Source organism: Pogona vitticeps, chromosome 3, assembly GCF_051106095.1.
Source record: "Pogona vitticeps strain Pit_001003342236 chromosome 3, PviZW2.1, whole genome shotgun sequence".
Taxonomy (NCBI): Eukaryota; Metazoa; Chordata; class Lepidosauria; order Squamata; family Agamidae; genus Pogona; species Pogona vitticeps.
In genome coordinates, this window is record NC_135785.1 from 54773641 (window position 1) to 54790316 (window position 16676).

The 16676-nt window shown below is 44.7% G+C and overlaps 1 protein-coding gene across 7 annotated transcripts in view; it reads right to left on the reverse strand.

Annotated features, from left to right (window-relative positions):
* Positions 1 to 27: 27 nt before the first annotated feature.
* SEMA4G (semaphorin 4G) overlaps positions 28 to 16676 on the reverse strand; it is a 110955-nt gene continuing 94306 nt past the window's right edge. For all 7 annotated transcript variants that reach the window (XM_072995632.2, XM_072995633.2, XM_072995631.2 and 4 more), the window contains 7 exons: positions 12300 to 12469; positions 8953 to 9097; positions 7837 to 8059; positions 6648 to 6763; positions 3410 to 3564; positions 2672 to 2733; positions 28 to 1174 (listed from right to left, as the gene is read on the reverse strand). In XM_072995632.2, coding sequence (XP_072851733.2) covers positions 318 to 1174; positions 2672 to 2733; positions 3410 to 3564; positions 6648 to 6763; positions 7837 to 8059; positions 8953 to 9097; positions 12300 to 12469 — 1728 coding nt within the window. In that variant the 3' untranslated portion in view covers positions 28 to 317. The remainder of the gene's footprint in view (positions 1175 to 2671; positions 2734 to 3409; positions 3565 to 6647; positions 6764 to 7836; positions 8060 to 8952; positions 9098 to 12299; positions 12470 to 16676) is intronic.

Here is a 16676-nt window from a genome sequence, read left to right on the forward strand (position 1 = left end):
CAGACAAATCCAACAGATCTCTGCGGATCCTGTTTATCAATCATCCTTTTATATATAAATATAATTCCCATTTAAATAAATTTCTTTCTCATTTTTACAACAATTGGAAAACAAAACAATCAACAACAACAAAAAACCCAACAACCCCACCCCCCAAAGGAAATGAGCACGGAGTCTCTAGCGGCTCCGGAGGGCCGCTCCGGAGGTAGTTGCTGAATTGTAACACTGGTTCTGTCGGATCAGGAAGAAGGAATCACAGAAGGAAGGGTCAGGGGGATTTTTAGTTCCATCAAGTGGGGCTCCCTGTTTCCCCATCCCTACACAGAGCTCTCGTCCAGCTTTTCGACCAGCTGCGTGTGTTTCCGCTTCTCTAGGATCTTGCTCAGCTCCTCGGTGAAGGAGTTGTAGAGTGGCGAGGTGCATGGCTCCTCGTTCTGCCGCAGCAGCATGTAGCTATTGCCATTCATCTTGCGCAACATGTTGGGCAAGGTAGGGATGCCATTGGTGAACTCCATAGGGAGAGGAGGAGGGGGTGGGGGAGGAGCTGGAGGGGCCTCCTTGGATGGAGAGGCCAGGGTGGTGGCTTCCCCAGGGATAATCTGCAGGCAGCCATCAGGAAAGAGGCCCAGGTCTTCTCCTTCCTCCTCTTCCTGACTTCCTTTACCCATGCAATTAGAGGAGACTGTCTGCAACTCCACGCTGGATGCCTTGGGGACCCCGAGACTGTATTTGCCCTTGCGCTTCTGCAGGCAGGAGACGTAGAGGAGGACCACAGTGAGCACCAGGCACAAGCCCCCCAACATGGTGATGACAGCGATGTAAATAAATCTCATGTCCTCATAAGCATGGCTGGGTGCATGCCCAGATGGGTATGATAATGTTGGGAGTGGCTGGGGCACCAGTTGCTCTCGCAGCACGCTGAGGGTATAAGCAGCCACCAGGGTTCGGAGGCCATTCTCTTCCGCATAGCACCGGTACTCCCCACTGTACTCCATCTGTGTGTCTGTCACCAGCAGTCCATCTACCCCCAAGCGGAAGTGGCCTTCCCTGTCCTCAGCCAGCACTTGGGTCCCGTTCACCAGCCAAGTCGCTCGTGCTAGGTTGGAGGCCTGCTCACAGGGCAAAAGCACGTCATCACCACGCAACACTGTGCGGTTCTTCTGTGCGGCCAGGGCTGCAGGAGGAAATGCACAAACTGGTAAGGGGTCGCAATGAAGTAAGTGGCAAATGAGGGACAGGAGCATCATTTAAGGAAAAGGCACGTAGAACTCCCCAAATGGAAGACCTGAGACCTGATAACACTTTAGAATCAGAGGGATCTGATTCATGCCAGTATTTGTGGCTGAGAAATCTTTCAAAAAAACTCCATGCTCAGGTCCTGAGGACCAATCACAAAACAAGGCAAGCTAATTTTCCAGGGAGTGGAAGAGGCTGCTGGAGTGACATTTAACAATGGGCCTTCAAGAATTTTCCTCTCATAATGATGGATTATCCATAGCCTCTGTTTCCACTGTGAAACTCCCAAAGAGTTTGGGGAGGAATTTAAAAGTTTGCTTTCTGAGAACATCAGTTCATCAATCTTCATTTTTCTTTCTTTCTTTTTTTAAAAAAAGAAGTGCCTAGCCTCCCTCCCTCCTTTTTTGGACTTCTGAGAATCTAGAGAAATTTAGCAGTGCTGGGATGGGCATATTTTCTCACAATTTGGATGGAAAATAGCATCAAAAACTGCTACCTGTGACATCCTCCTTCCATAGCTACTGCTTCTTATGTACATAGATCTATCTTTTATGCCACACTCTTTATAATATTTTTTTTCAAAAATGATGCAGGAAAAGGTAACTTTGAAAGAAGAGGACATTGACAGTACAGTGGTGCCTCGCTTGACGATTACCTCGTTAGACGAAGAAATTGCTTGACGATTAGTTTTTTGCGATCGCTATTGCAATTGCTAAATGATGACTGAATGGGCTTTTTTCGCTTAATGTTGATCGGTTCCCTGCTTCGGGACCCAATTTTTCGCTTAACGACGATCAAAAACAGCTGATTGTCGGGTTTCAAAATGGCCACCTGCTGTGCAAAATGGCTCCCCGCTGTGCTTTACGACGAATTCCTCACATTACAGGCACCGGAAAATGGCCGCCCTATGGAGGATCTTCGCTGGACGCTGAGGTATTTCGCTCATTGGAACACATTGAACCGGTTTTCAATGCATTTCTATGAGCTTTTTCATTTCGCTTGACGAGGATTTCACTTAACAGCGATTTGAACGGAACGAATTATCCTTGTCAAGCGGGGCACCGCTGTACATAGAAATATATACAAATTTATTAATAGAAATAATTTAGCTTGTACATAATCTTGTGAAGACTTTTTGTTTTTCTTTCTCTTTTTCCTCACATAGCCTTATTGTATTGGAAATAAAGTGGAGGTATTTGGTGATATAAAGAAAGCAAATTTTGAATCTGGTCAGGAATGAGAAGAGAAACATATTGCTTGTTCATGTTCCTAGAAGTGGCTGGAAAGAGGTGAGCTGTTCACGTTTGGATTATTCCTCTCTCTGGCCACTGTTCCTTCTTTCAGGCCAAGCCACCAGTTGCTGATAGCAGAACCAAGACTTCTCTATCCCCACCCCCAACAAAAGTAGAAGGAAGAGACCAAACCAGAGACTTACCCTGGGCGGAGTCATTCCCACAGCCTACACTGCCATGCAGCATGTCCTGGATCAGTAGAGACCTGGGCAAGAAAGCAGGACCTTGATCAGTTGAGAAGGTGCAAAAGACTAAAGACCATCAGCATGCAGTGCACCCCAGAAGAAGTCTACAAGCATGAAGGTGCAGATGAGTAGACACTTGTATACAGCAGGGCCCCCATATCCACGGGGATTGGTTCTAAGCCCCCCATGAATGCTGAAATCTACAGAATAGCGAATGCTATGCATAGCATGGTAGAAGAAAAACCTTCAGAAAAAAGGATTTTCATGATGTATTACCAGAACTGGCTACAGAGACCATGCCACGTATTCTTCATCAATAAGAATACATAGTACGGTCTTGGGCTCTGTCTACTGGCTAGTTCTGGTAAATACACAGTGAAAATACAAATTACAGTACTGGATTTTTCCTTTAATTTCAGACTGTGGATTAAGTGAAACTGCAGATGCTGATACAGGGGCTCTACACACAAAAATGCTCATTTCCTGCACCAGAGGTAGGTGAAGCTCCAACCTTCCAGATGCTGATGAACTCATTCTCCTGTTATCCCTTACCCTTAGTCACGCTGACAGACACAGAAGAGTAACTTGAGTCCAGCAAGATCTGGGAGACCAGAGGTTTCCCTATCCTAAGTGCAACAACATGCATAGCTGCATTTTTCTCCACTGCACACACCACAGACATCTGTAATACCCTACCTGTCCAGCATCTCAGTTAGTTCTCGACAGCTCTCGCCATCCCAACCACAGTACGGATCCCGGGCCAGGATACAATCGAAGCAGGAGAGGTATCGCTTGCAGGTGGACAGTGGCAACTGCAAGACTCCACTCTGGGCCCCCACGTATAGACTCCTCTGCAAAGGAAGTAACATATCCTTAGCACAGACACTACACACCATTTGTGCAGAGCAGAGCAGAGGTGCTGGACTACAGTTCCCATCCTTAGCTAGCAAAGCTAGTGGTGGGGGACAAAGGGAGCTATGATCCAACAACATCAAAAACGTCACATGTTCCCTGATCCTCCCACAGAGCTAAACAATCCTACCTTGCTCAGCTGCATGGCAGGGAAATTTTGAAGTGTTTAATTGGAGAGGCATTGCAACAGACACTAGACTGAGTCTCATATCAAGAGACAGAATACCCAAAAGAACAGCACCTGGACAGATGCTTATAACCCCAGCATAATTGACCACCACTAAAACCTTACAGATCTTTTCACTTCCGGTCCTCATTCAAGGAGTTACCAGGATGGGGGCTTCAGCAATCTGATGAAGACTGTTATGTCCCATATGTGATCTTTCCCCCACCCCAAGCCAAAAGGGAACCATGTGGTCCAAAAACAAGTGATTGGGGGGGGGAGAGAGTGAGCCTTATGCAGAGTGATGAGCTGCCTCTGTCTAAATACAGAGTGGAATTTTCCAACCACATGGTACCAGGGGTGAAACATTAAACCAAACCCCTACATCCTACCTGTAACCAGCTTCAAACTCATCTTAAGAGGATGCCTGGTAAAGTTTTACCATGAATGTTTGGGACATTCATTTATTATTTTTCTGCACTGGCCACAAATTACTGGTGCATGCCTGAAGAAGGGATTTTTAATTTACAAAAGCTTGCATGAATGGTTGGAATTTTTTGTGTGGTCTAATGAAGGTGCCCCGTTTTTCTACAGTTGTATTATGTAATAATACACAGCTTCCTCTTTTCTTTTTTAAGCTTGGGAAAGTTAATTTTATGGATTACAAACTTTTAGAATCTCCCAGCAAGAAAAGGGCAGATTTTACAAGTTGTATTCTCTAAAAGAAAAATGTCCAGGGTCAGGATGGAGCCAAGATTCTTGGAGAAGTGGGGCTCACCTGGACCCTGCAACTTAATTGCTGTTGTTGGCGATCAGAGTTGCATGACCCCAGTTTGTCCAGCAGAGGGAAGCAGTAGAACACAGCAGGAGGTGGGCATTACTCATGCAGCCACTTGTCCCCGGACAGATTTCTCTTGCAACACATATGCCCTTCATATTCCTTTTCTATATCCCACCTCCTGGTGTACAGAGATGGCTCTCCAAAATTCCCAAATGCCTGGGACCCAGGCTCATGTCTCCATGTGAGGGTTTACTGAAATGAAAGAGGAGGTAGAAAGCCAAGAAAAGAGCAACAGGCCCTCCCTGCATCCTACTTACATTCTTTCTTTTAACAAGCAGCCAGATGTGCAGGAATTTATCAGGGAATGCATTTCTTTCCCCTTCTGTTAAGTCAGGAGAAGCATCACCCATGGAATATCTGAGTCTCAGATTGCCAGTTAAACCTTGGCCAGGCAGGAAAAAAGGGTGCCAGCTCCAGAAAAGAAAAAAAACTTATCTGCCACCATCAATTCACAGCCGATTTACAGCAATCTTAACAGCACTTTCAAGGTAAGTGAAATATTTAAGGAGTAGCTTCAACAGTAACACGCCCCCCTCACCAGTGAATTTCCAGGGTTGATCAGGGATTTGAAGCCAGTTCTCCTGTGCCCTTGTCTGTCACTCTATCTGCAGCTGAGGACCTACCTATACAAGAACTATACAGCACAATACTTTATACCAATATCTTGTAGCAACCTTTGTTAACCTTGCACCTCCCCCACAGATGTGTTGTACAGTACTCAATTTCCATCACCTTTCTGGGAGCATGGAGTTAATGGGAGTTGTTGTCCAACATATTTGGAGGGATGCAGGTTGGAGAAGACCATTTTAGAGATTAAACAACATCTCATTCTGCAGCCCTGGCACAAATCCCATACAGCTGAAGCTTTAACCACCATCTGGGGACACAGCTGACAATAAGCTTTGGCATTTTTTGCCTGGTGAGAATAGAGAAATTCAGTGTTTTCTGTGACTACCATTTTCTGCCTATTAGTTTTCTGCCTGTTGGGAAATCATTAAAGGCACAAAGGATCTGTTAGGAAAATAGAAACAAAAAGTGGTAGCCCTAAGTGGAAGGAGGAGAACCTCTGGAACCAAAATAAGCTACTGCTACCTTAAAATACTACTACCACCACCCCCGGTATCCATCTTTGCTGAGTCCACAACCCCACAATGTATATTTTTATATAAATCTGTGGCAAAATAATCCACTGGATGTGTCGGAAGAAGCAGCTTGCAACCCACAGTTCACATGAAAATAAATCTGTTAAACTTTGTTTTTATGCTTTCATGCTTTGTTTTTATCATGTATCTACACATGTGAAGTGAATGGCCTTACAGTAGGCAAAGAACTGCAATAGCCAGCGCCTAAAGAGAGCAAAGGGCTCCAACCAGTTAGTCCAGAAATGTAGTGTATATGGCCTGCCCACGGACAGGTGGGAGTTAACACACTGGATGGCAGCCACTTAGCTAAGGGCAAGGCCAAATAAATACCCTCAAGGCCCTGCTTTATCTCACCTCACTTTATTGGCAGAGATGACAGGAATTGGATCACACAAGGTAGAAAAAGAAAATCACACTCACGTCTTGCATTCCATTTTTCCCCCCTCCAAAAAGGATAGTTCAGAAGAGAACCATACCTTGACAGATGGTACATTTCACAGTTTGCTAATGTGGGCAGTTTTGTGGAGGGTAGAAAAAGTGAACATTCAGATCTTACAATCTTATCTGGATGTTTTGGGCTAGATTGTGGTAGAGATCTGGGTGAGAGTTAAGGACAAAATTGAGGCCTCTCTGCCTTGATTCCCAAACTGGTAATGGGACAAAAGACACGATGTGATTCCTCCAGTCTTTTCCATGCACTGCTTTTTAAGGGGATCTTAAGGCTGTCTTCCCCCACCTGGTGCCCTCTAAAATGTATTGTCATCACCTCCAGAAACATCCAGCTAGCATGAGATAATTGCCTTGCTCAGAGGGCAGCACATGAGGAAAGGCATTTAAAGGCATAGGGGGAGGATGTTAATACCGTTATAGCTATACCTGCTGTTTAGAAATGACGAGGTTCTCCACAGGCTGGAGATTTTTGAAGGCCTGGATCTCTTCTATAATGTGGACCATGGACCTGATGACGACTGCCTTGTGTATCCAGCCATTACCTGATGGAAATTAAATTAAAAAGAATAGCAAGGAACGTTATCCATATGGTCTCATGTTAGACTACAGTCATACAGGCAGCATTCAGTGTGCTAAGCCTATGAAGAGCCTGTATGCAGCTGAGATCTAGCTGGCTGGCAGAAGTCAAATGTCTTGGTAAAGGAGAGGGTCCATGCTATTTGATTTTTAGAAGGAGCAGAAGGGTACCAAAATAGCATAGACTGAATAATTAGAACTGTACTTCTGAGAAGAATTAACAGCATCCTAAATACTGCCCCATAGTTGTGATTCCCAAGTCTGCAGTGGAATTTTGTTATAAAAGGGTTCAGTCATGATGCTGAATTCCCCTTAGAGCACTTTCCTAATGATTTTTCTCCCCCAAACCCAGTTGAATTTTGATCTCTCTGTTGTGAACTGTTTTTGTTTTTAAGAAAGGGAAACCCCACCTTCACCAAGTCAACAGCTAAGCGAAGCGTGGAAGCACAGCAAGAAGATAAGGTCACCCACTGATTTGGAGTTTGCTGGGCACAGTCACACCGTGTAGCAGAAAAAGCAGCACCCTCACCTATTTACAGGTGATTTGTTTGCTGACCAACAGTGATTAGGATAGCAGCTATCTGTCACAGCTGCCTTTCAGCCAAGGGAGATTTTCACTAGATGGCCAAGCCCTAGTATTTTCTCCTACAAACAAATCCTGAGATTCACTGGTATATGTTTGGAGGGTGCACACCGCTGCACCCTATGTTTGCCTAAGGCCTCATAGAGGACAGCACAGTCACTGAAGGCCAGCATGCATAAAAGCAAAAAAAGCAAAGCGTGCTGCTTATATACCGCCCCATAGCGCTTCAAGCACTCTCTGGGCGGTTTACAATTTAATTATGCAGGCTACACATTGCCCCCCCAGCAAGCTGGGTACTCATTTTACCGACCTCGGAAGGATAGAAGGCTGAGTCAACCTTGAGCCGGCTACCTGGGATTTGAACCCCAGGTCGTAAGCACAGTTTTAGCTGCAGTACAGCGATTTAACCACTGTGCCACGAGGCTCAGTAAGGCATGATATATACAGACACCCTACCTGTTCCCAAGAAAAGCACGTTGTACACCTGCCCATCCAGGCCCCGGACTCTGTCTACTGCTACTTGGGTATAAATTGCATTTTTCTTCACTAATAAGGGGGCTCCGTCCACAGGCTTCACCTCTTCATACATCAGTGGATGGAGCTTGATAAAATCCAGCACGTTGTTGGGCAGGTCTTGAGAGGAGTTGTAGCCACTTTTGCGAGCACGATTAGTGATGCACTGCAGAGGAGAGATGGATTATTATTGACACCACCCGCTGCAAGGTTATAGGAGAGGCATAAAGCTTAAGAGCTTCCATGAGTTGGGGGCCATGTTGGCTCCTCCAGAATCTCATTACTACCCACAAAATGCAGTAGGAACTAGAGTGGTTTCTTAAGGTGCATGAAGGTGCCAGAGGGCCTTCCCTGCCTCAAACAGCTCTGTCAGTCTGCACAGCAGAGCATCTTCTTCCCTTTGCTCCCCTGTAGCAGTGGCAACATCAATTTTCAACCTTAAGTTTAATCACTAGCAGAAAACAGACATGAGGGCACTGAGGCCTGTGGGGAAGACTTGCGTGTTGGTCAGCACTGTTCTAAGAGCTAAAACCCACAAAGGCCCTGTGATGGGATCATACTACCTTCATACTGAAGGCAGAAGACTGAATATTCTCCTACATAAAGAATATTTCTGTATGTAGAAAATCATGTTCAAATGTGGAATCTTGTAGTCCAAAGAAAATTATTTTATGTTAGGGGCAGGCAAAGTGCAGTCCTCCAAAATGTTTCTGGCTTTCAGTACCCATCTCTGCTGACCACTGATGATGCTTGCTAGGACTGATAGCATTCACGGCCCAGCAACATCTGGAGGGCCATGTGCCCCCTCCCATGCAGAGGAACATTTGAGCACAACTGTAAGATTACTGCAGGTATTATCTAACTTTCACATGCACCCTAGAATCCAATTTTGAACAAAGACAAGGGCTATGTATCAAGTCAACCAACCAACCAACCAATCAGACAATCTGCATCTTGGTTTTCATTTGTTTGAGCCATTCTGCTTCTTGGAGGAAGGAAGTCTTGTGTGTGACTTCTGCCTCATTAGTATGGAATGGAAGACAAAAGAAAATAACTTACTGATCCTGGCCGAGGCACTGGGACATCCCCAGTATACTGGGACCATTTGCGGGAGGAGTCCTGGTATTCCATATAAGGCCCTAAGAAAGCTGCCCGCACCTCGGATATGTTGTATCGGCAGACGGCAGACACCTCCATGCTCCTCCTGGAAGACAGATGGACACGATCATGAAACTGGGGCAAGGCCTTCTACTTCTTCCAGAATCCCCTGGATGCCCTTTCATGTACTGTTGGCAGACAGCAGCAAATCCAAAAGAGGGCAGGGTCATTCCTGATTTCTTACTCTTTGCCACCTCCTTCCTGTTCTCTCTCTCTCTCTCTCTCTCTCTCTCTCTCTCTCCCTTTCCCTTTCTTTTTCTCCCCTCACCACCCACGGCTAGGAGAGTTTTGCTTTTTTTAGGAGAGTTTTGAGCTCCTGCCGACAGCCACATCCTACCCACAGCTGCAGGCTGCCCATATGCACTTTAAGCCCTTTCACTCTCCACCAAAGGATGGGGCTTGGAACAGTCGTCAGAACCAGCAGAAAGATGTGAGGATTCTTGTTTGCAATATGCTGTCTGTGGACTTCCAAGCTCAGCATTAGCACACAGAACCCTCCAGCAGCTGCCAAGCTCTCAAGAGCCACCAGAACCCAAGCAGAAACCAGGGTGCACTTATGTTTTCCTGGGACTTGTTGCTGAGTGTCTATGTCCAACGAAGCACATTTTCCAGCATGCTAATTTCCTACAGTGCTGCTGACATTAAAACAATGGGGAGTCAAGGCAGTCAGGAAAATCATATTACCTGCCAGTAGCCTGTTTTAGTGTCCCACACCATGATTTTCTTAGCAATACAAATATAGGCAATCAGGCTTACAAACAAAACTGGTGTTTATTTTCCAGCGTAACGAAGGGCAAGATATGGAGCTACAGTATGTGAAAGCATATATGGTGAGAAACAGATGTCTTTTTAGCACCTAAAGGAAGCTCTGTTTCTAACAATATGCTAAGTGAATTGTCTAGTCCACTGGTTCCCAAACAGAAGGGGTGTCCCTGTCATCTTAGGAAGGCATGAAGAAATTCTAAAGAAAGCTGTGGGACTGTGGTCACTCTACTTATTAAATCTGCATTGTTTCTGCTATTTCTTAAAGTAAATTACAATTTTTATTAATTTTTTTGTGACAAGAGAAATGACTAACGGTGATATTTTATTTTAAACAATGTACTATCAAGTTTTGCATTAATTTTTAATTTTTAATTACAGCTTGAATATTGTATTAAAAGAGGGGTTTGATGGTAGTAAAGGAGAGGAGAGGCATTCTCAGAAATCAAAGTGTGGGTGGAAGGCTGAAAAGTCTGGTGACGGCTGGTCTAGTGTGATCCAGCCTCATGGATAAGATGCTGGCTCAGTGCTGGTTGCAGCTCTGCAAGCTGCCCTTTGGAGCAGCTTAGAGTAATGCAATGCCTAGGTGTATGTTTGACCTGAAACACAATTTTCAAGGCAGTAGTTACTTCAGTCTGCTTCAGTATAAAAATAAATTTGTAGTTGTGCCAAATACATTCTTTTTCTTTCTTTCTTTCTTTCTTTTTTCCCCCTTCTTTTTTGGGGAGAGGAATCAAGTTAAAATCCCATCATTTAAACTTACAGAAGCAATATAAGAATATAGCCCTCACTCCGTCAAGAGCTTTCCCATAAGAAAATGCACAGCCCAGGCAAAAACACTTTCCTAGCCTTGACATAACCATTTTCTGGATGAATTTGGCAAGACTATGATCACGAAGATACCTCATGAGTTCAAAAACAGCCTTTTGGGGTTCCATGGCTAGTGCTAATTAAGAAATATATTTTATGTACAATTCCAATACTATTTGGACAATAGCTTTCTGGTTGTTGTTTTGCTTTAACTGCAGATCTTCTACGCTGGCAAACGTTACAAAAGCACCAAAGTTGCTAACCAATGCAACTCTACATTATTAAACTCACACGGAGGCTAATCACTAATAGAAAATTCCAAAGGGCTGGCTAAGACTTCTGCCTGGACTCAGCCCAACAATGCTGAAAGAAAAAGCACAACAACTGTGATTGTTGTTGCAACCCATACAGTGAATAGTATCGACTCCCACCCCCCGGGAGGGCAAATCCAGAATAATGGATTAATTCTCTCCCCATCCTTTGCAGTCACCAACTATCTCCTACTTTAACAGATATTATTAAATTATTTCACAAATGTTCCCCCAAAGGACTTCCCCTCATAAAGTCCTAAATAAAGTGTCCCATCTATTTCTTGCTCTTAGCACAATGAATCCATTTCAGGTGCCAAAAAATTTTCAAGACAAGGAGGATTTATTAGCAACCAAACCCAAGTCTCTCTTGTGCTCCATCCGCTCACCCACTGACATACACTGTTGGCTGTGGGTCAAGGGAGTGAAAGAATCTCCGGACTCCCACTGCAGTAGAAAATGCAGGCTGCCCAGCTTTGGAAAGAGATGAGCAACCTTCCAGTCCTTCCTTGAAGCGGAGCAGAAGAAATCTCTAGGAAGGCTAGATATTATCTCGGTAGCAGCTTCCAGGCTGTGGCGCCGCCTTCTAAAGGAGACGGTGCTGTCTTCCCTCCTTGCCACCTGCTACTGGCAGAGAAATGCCTTTCTACCAGGAGAGCTTTTGGCAGCTGACTGGGTGCTGAAGAAGGGTGTGTGTTTTTTGCTGGTAGATGCTGTGCTTTTAAACTGGCATTCAATAGCTTTCAATTCAATTATGTTTAACTATTACAAGCAATATTTGTATCTGTTTGTAGCTCTTGCTGTGAGATGCTTTTAATCCCACTTTGGAAAGAACAATAACATACAAATCAAATCAAAACCATTCCAAGGTGGATTAGATCCACACCCACCATTGTGACTCTGGGCAGAGACTGCACCATGCACACACTCCCTCGAAATACCAAAGTTGGTTTCATTTGCTTTATCGCTCTACTGCTCAGCTAGCAGTATGGTGCAATTCTGCAGTCCATCAAGCAGAGTTACAAACACACTCAGTACACAAAGAAGGGTCACAGTGCCTCTTGCACTGTTTCTGTCTTGCTCCCTAAAAATCCCTAGCATTTGATTGGCTTTGTGTGTGTCTGTGTGTGTGTCAACACGCTGACAGCAATGTTACTCAGTCACATTATTCAGAGAGCTTCAAAACATTACTTTGGATGACAGCTCCCAAAGGAACAGCACAGTCACGAACTATGCTAGCTGGGAAACTCTAGAAGTTATAATCCAAAAACCAAGCCAACAGACCTCTTTTCCCCAAGCTTTGGTTATTTTTAACAGATTCCATGGCATCTTTCCTGAACAGCTACAGTGTAAGTATGCTTGGCTCACCATTGTGCTGATAAGGTGAATATTGCATAGAAGACTGTGCTCCGCCAGTCACCACTGTCCAGACTGTAAACATCCTTGAGGACCTCATAGTAGGGAATGTAACAGGCCAGCCTTGCTTTCGTGAAGGATGTCCATTTCCTCTGGAGGATCTTCTTACCACCAACATCATTCTGGCATAAAAAAGAAAGAAAGGCTATAAAAAGACCCTGTTCAGCTTATATGGGTGGGGAACAATTAATGGCAAGGCCAATTCAGACATCTGCATAGCCTCACTATCCACAAAAAGAATTAAGATGAAAAAATAGCATATTTTGAGTCAGAAAATCTTTTGCCCTCCAGAAGGTTTAAAGCATCACTTCTAAAATATCCTTAGCAATGCAGATGCAAGTGAAGCAGAGCTTGGGAAAGTCACTCTTTTTAGACTACAGCTCCCAAAATCACCTCTGGCAGCAGGGCCAGTCTGTCTCTGGGCTAAGGGGAGATGAAGGTAAAAATATATGGATGGCCAAAGGTTTTTCACCCATAGAATATATAAATGGAAATGTTCAAGGAAATGTAACTCTGGTTACAGAATTCCTACAGGACAGCTTCTATTTATATGCAGCTGAAACATAACTATGCAGATCAGCAGTTTCTATACTTTTGCAGTGGCACTCCTATCAACATTCACATGTGGTCAAACAGGGGCCAGGTCAGTTTACTATGTCTGAAATCATCATCAGCTTATTTGCAAACCAGGAATGGCTCTAGAGAAGCCTCCCTATTTTCCTTAAAAAAAATACCCAAGGGTTGATTGTTCCATGATAGACATGGAGCATCTACTCAAAGTGCTGACTAACATTGAAAGAAGCCTCCTGAATTATCCTTGCTAATCTTGCACTTTCTGAGAAGCTTTTATGTCCACCTGTGAGTCTGAATGAGGCAACACAGTTAACATGCCATTAGAAACAGAGGTCCCTTAAGAGGAAAAGTCTATTTATTCTAACAGGCCTTTGCCTCAGTCTGTACTGGCCAATTAACCTACTTTCATTGTATCCTTAGGTACAATGTCTGATTTCTCAGGCACGTTGCTCTGAGGGATTTGTGACCCTAGAAGGATAATGTTGGAAGGGGAGGAAAGATGCCTTTGCCTGGTCATGTGATGGAAGGACTGCAAGGACTGAGAGGGGCCTGACGGCTCTCCTTTAGCAACAAAAGCGAGTGAAGCAGAGGACAACATCATGGAGGAGTTTCTGTCTCCCTGACAGCTCCACAAGCCAAGATGCAATCAAGCCCTCAGGCCCTAGAGAAAGCAAACAAAGCCTAGTGCCAAAGACAAGCAATCTGAGTGCAGTGGTGCACATTCCCTTCACAAAGAGCCAAGTCCTAATCTCTCCTCTGTAGCTTTCACATCCTCCCGCCCCTCGGCTCCAACCCCCTCCTGGAGCCTTCTCCCTGGGAACATACTTATATGCAGTAATCAAATCGCCTCTTAACCTTGTGATCAGGCATACAGCGCAAGCTCCTTAAATCTCTTGTGGCCACACTCACGCCCAGGTTCCTTTCCCAGGCTGCTCCAATTTTCTATCACTGCTGCCCTGCCTGTGAGGACTAAAGCATAAATTCAGAGCCACAAGCAGCATCCCTGATGCTCACAGACCCAGAACCATCTGTTCAATCAGCCGAAAGATGAATCCCATGCAGTCTTGTTGGCTCTGATCAGCTCTTGCTCAGCTGCACTTGCACGTCTCAAGCCACAGAGACCTGTCGTTTACAACCTGTCTGGAAAGATGGACTTAAAACTCCCGAACCCTGAACAGAGCCGGACCCACCTGGTGGAGGCTCAGTGCAAAGATGTGCGCTCTGACAATCCTCCCTCTTGGAGACCTTGCGAGCAGCATTGGCAGTGCTGACTGCTGCAGTTGCTGGAGCGATATGGCTAATTCAAGAGCCAAGGGCACCTTGCTACTAACACGGCCAGAAGCTTGTATCGTCCCCATCTGATCTGGCATCACAGGCCGAAATGACTTGGTGTTTGTCCTTGCAGCAGACACTGCAGTTACTGTGGTTCTTTCTTATGCATTTACCCCATTTGCATTTGTTCACAGGGAACTTTGAGGGCTGCCTGACCCCAAACTTGAAAGGAGTAAGTTACACAAGTATTTTACATAAATATGCCACCAGTTGTAGCAAGTTCATTTTTCTCTCAGAAGTGATGAAAATTGTCACTTCCCTGCCATCATGAATAATTTTTTTCAATAACTCTTTAAGTGCATCTTTAAGTATTTTAGCCAGTAAATTATCAAGTTGTGTGCTTTTATCTTAATAATCTTATGGTGATCTCCTCCCGTCCAGTAAAAGAAAATAACAAGTGAGATAACAAGTTGCCTTCTAAGCCATGCAACAAATATTGAAGCTAACAAGTAACAGGAACAAATTACTTCTTAAAAGAAACTTTCCAAGCTCTAATATGACATCATCCCCACAGCAGTCTTGAGGTGTAAGCAGCGGGAAGAGATAGCGGTGAAGTGATCTACAAAGTTCCAGACTGAGCAGGAATTTAAACCAAAGACTGCAACCCTAACCACACTCAGTTATAAGACTTACTTAACTCAATGGGGTCTACTTTTGAGTGAATGTAACTAGGATCACACTGCAAGGACCTCTGTCAGAAACCCACCACACACTGTCTGTCCCATTTCAAGAGACCGCATGGTCTCTTGCTGGTACTTTACCAATATTGCATGGCCTCAAAGTACTATTCCACCTGTGTTCAGGATAGCCAGTTTTGCCAAATGAGTATCAGTAAACAAAGTCATGGCATTATAAAGGGATCTCAGCATGAATTATATCAAAAGTACATCAGATATGTCCCCAGAATTAAAAAAAATTCAAGAGTACAAAAGAATACAGTAATATGCTAAAAGAGATATTTTCTAATATGATAACAATAGCATTGTCACCTGGAAGCTTGTTACTGTATTAGGCTTTTACATGCAATTTTCATTCCACCTGGGCCTACAGTGGTGCCTCGCATAGCGAGGTTAATCCGTTCCGGATTAACCTTCGCTATGCGAAAACATCGCTAAACGGGACTAAAAAAGCCATAGAAACGCATTGAACTTCGTTCAATGCGTTCCTATGGCTTGAAAACTCACCGTTAAGTGATGTTTCTTCCATAGCGCCGCCATTTTCGCACCCTCGGTAACCGAGGGCAGAGCGCGAAAATGCGGCGCGGACCTTCCGGCGGCCATTTTGGAACCGCCAATCAGCTGTTCTCCCCCGCTTCGTTTTGCGAAGATCGCTAAGCGAATCGCTTAGCGATCATCGCAAAGCGAAAAATCGCCATAGGGGCCATCGCTGAGCGAACGCTCCAGCGATGGCCCGGACCCCCTCGCTATGCGAATTCATCGCATAGCGAAGCACTCGCTAAGCGAGGCACCACTGTATTCTCATTCTTGGTCCCAATCCCATCCTCACACTACGTCCACTGTATTATAAACTTGTGGCCCACCTATAGTGCTCCACGGGGTTTGAAGAAGAGGACTGTACCCAGGGCAGCTCATGTTGAAACAAATCTGTTAGCCTTAAAGGTATCACAATGCTGCTTCATTTCTGTTTTGTTTTTCCTGTTTGCTGAAACAGACTAAGGTGGCTGGCTGCCTCTTTGAAAAGAGATCATTATGATGATAATTTCATAAAAGTAATTAACTTTTGAACAAGCTTTCACAATTCAGCAGAAAAGGAACAAAGGGCCTGGGAGCATGTGAAAGGAAAACAGGCACTGCTAAGCAGAGAGTCTGGGGTTCAGTATCCTCCTCTTGGCATTCCTACTTCTATAAATGGCACTTGCCCTGCTCTCAGGCTATTCTGAGTCCTGAATCATACCAATTTCCACACAGAATCTATGGATTAAGCAGAATCCTTTTTGAGAAATGGCCTTACCCCTTTCAGTCGAAGAATGAGCTCTCATTTCAAAGGAGTCAAAGGCAGGTTGCTCCCATCCCTAGAATGTAAGATTGTCAAGACACTGGGGTGCATTTGCCACCTTATTTATTACATGGAATGGCAACACTCAGCTTGTCTATTTTACCTGTTCCCCAGGGAATGCTATTGCCAGCGGTGATCCCACTACTGCACCATTCTCTTGGGTAAACATGCTGCACTGGCACCAGGAATCTTGTTCCCCAGCAGCATTACACTGTACCTTCCTAGCAGCCTCCCTAAAAGGCCCATAATCCCCCCCATACCAGAGTCAGTCAATAATCCATCTGTGGCATTTTGAACCAGTCTACGTTTCATCCTGCTTTCAGAGTCAGGCCCATATACAGTTGTGCCCCGCTTAACGATTGCCCCGCATTACGACGAATCCGCTTTACAACAATGTTTTTGCAGTCA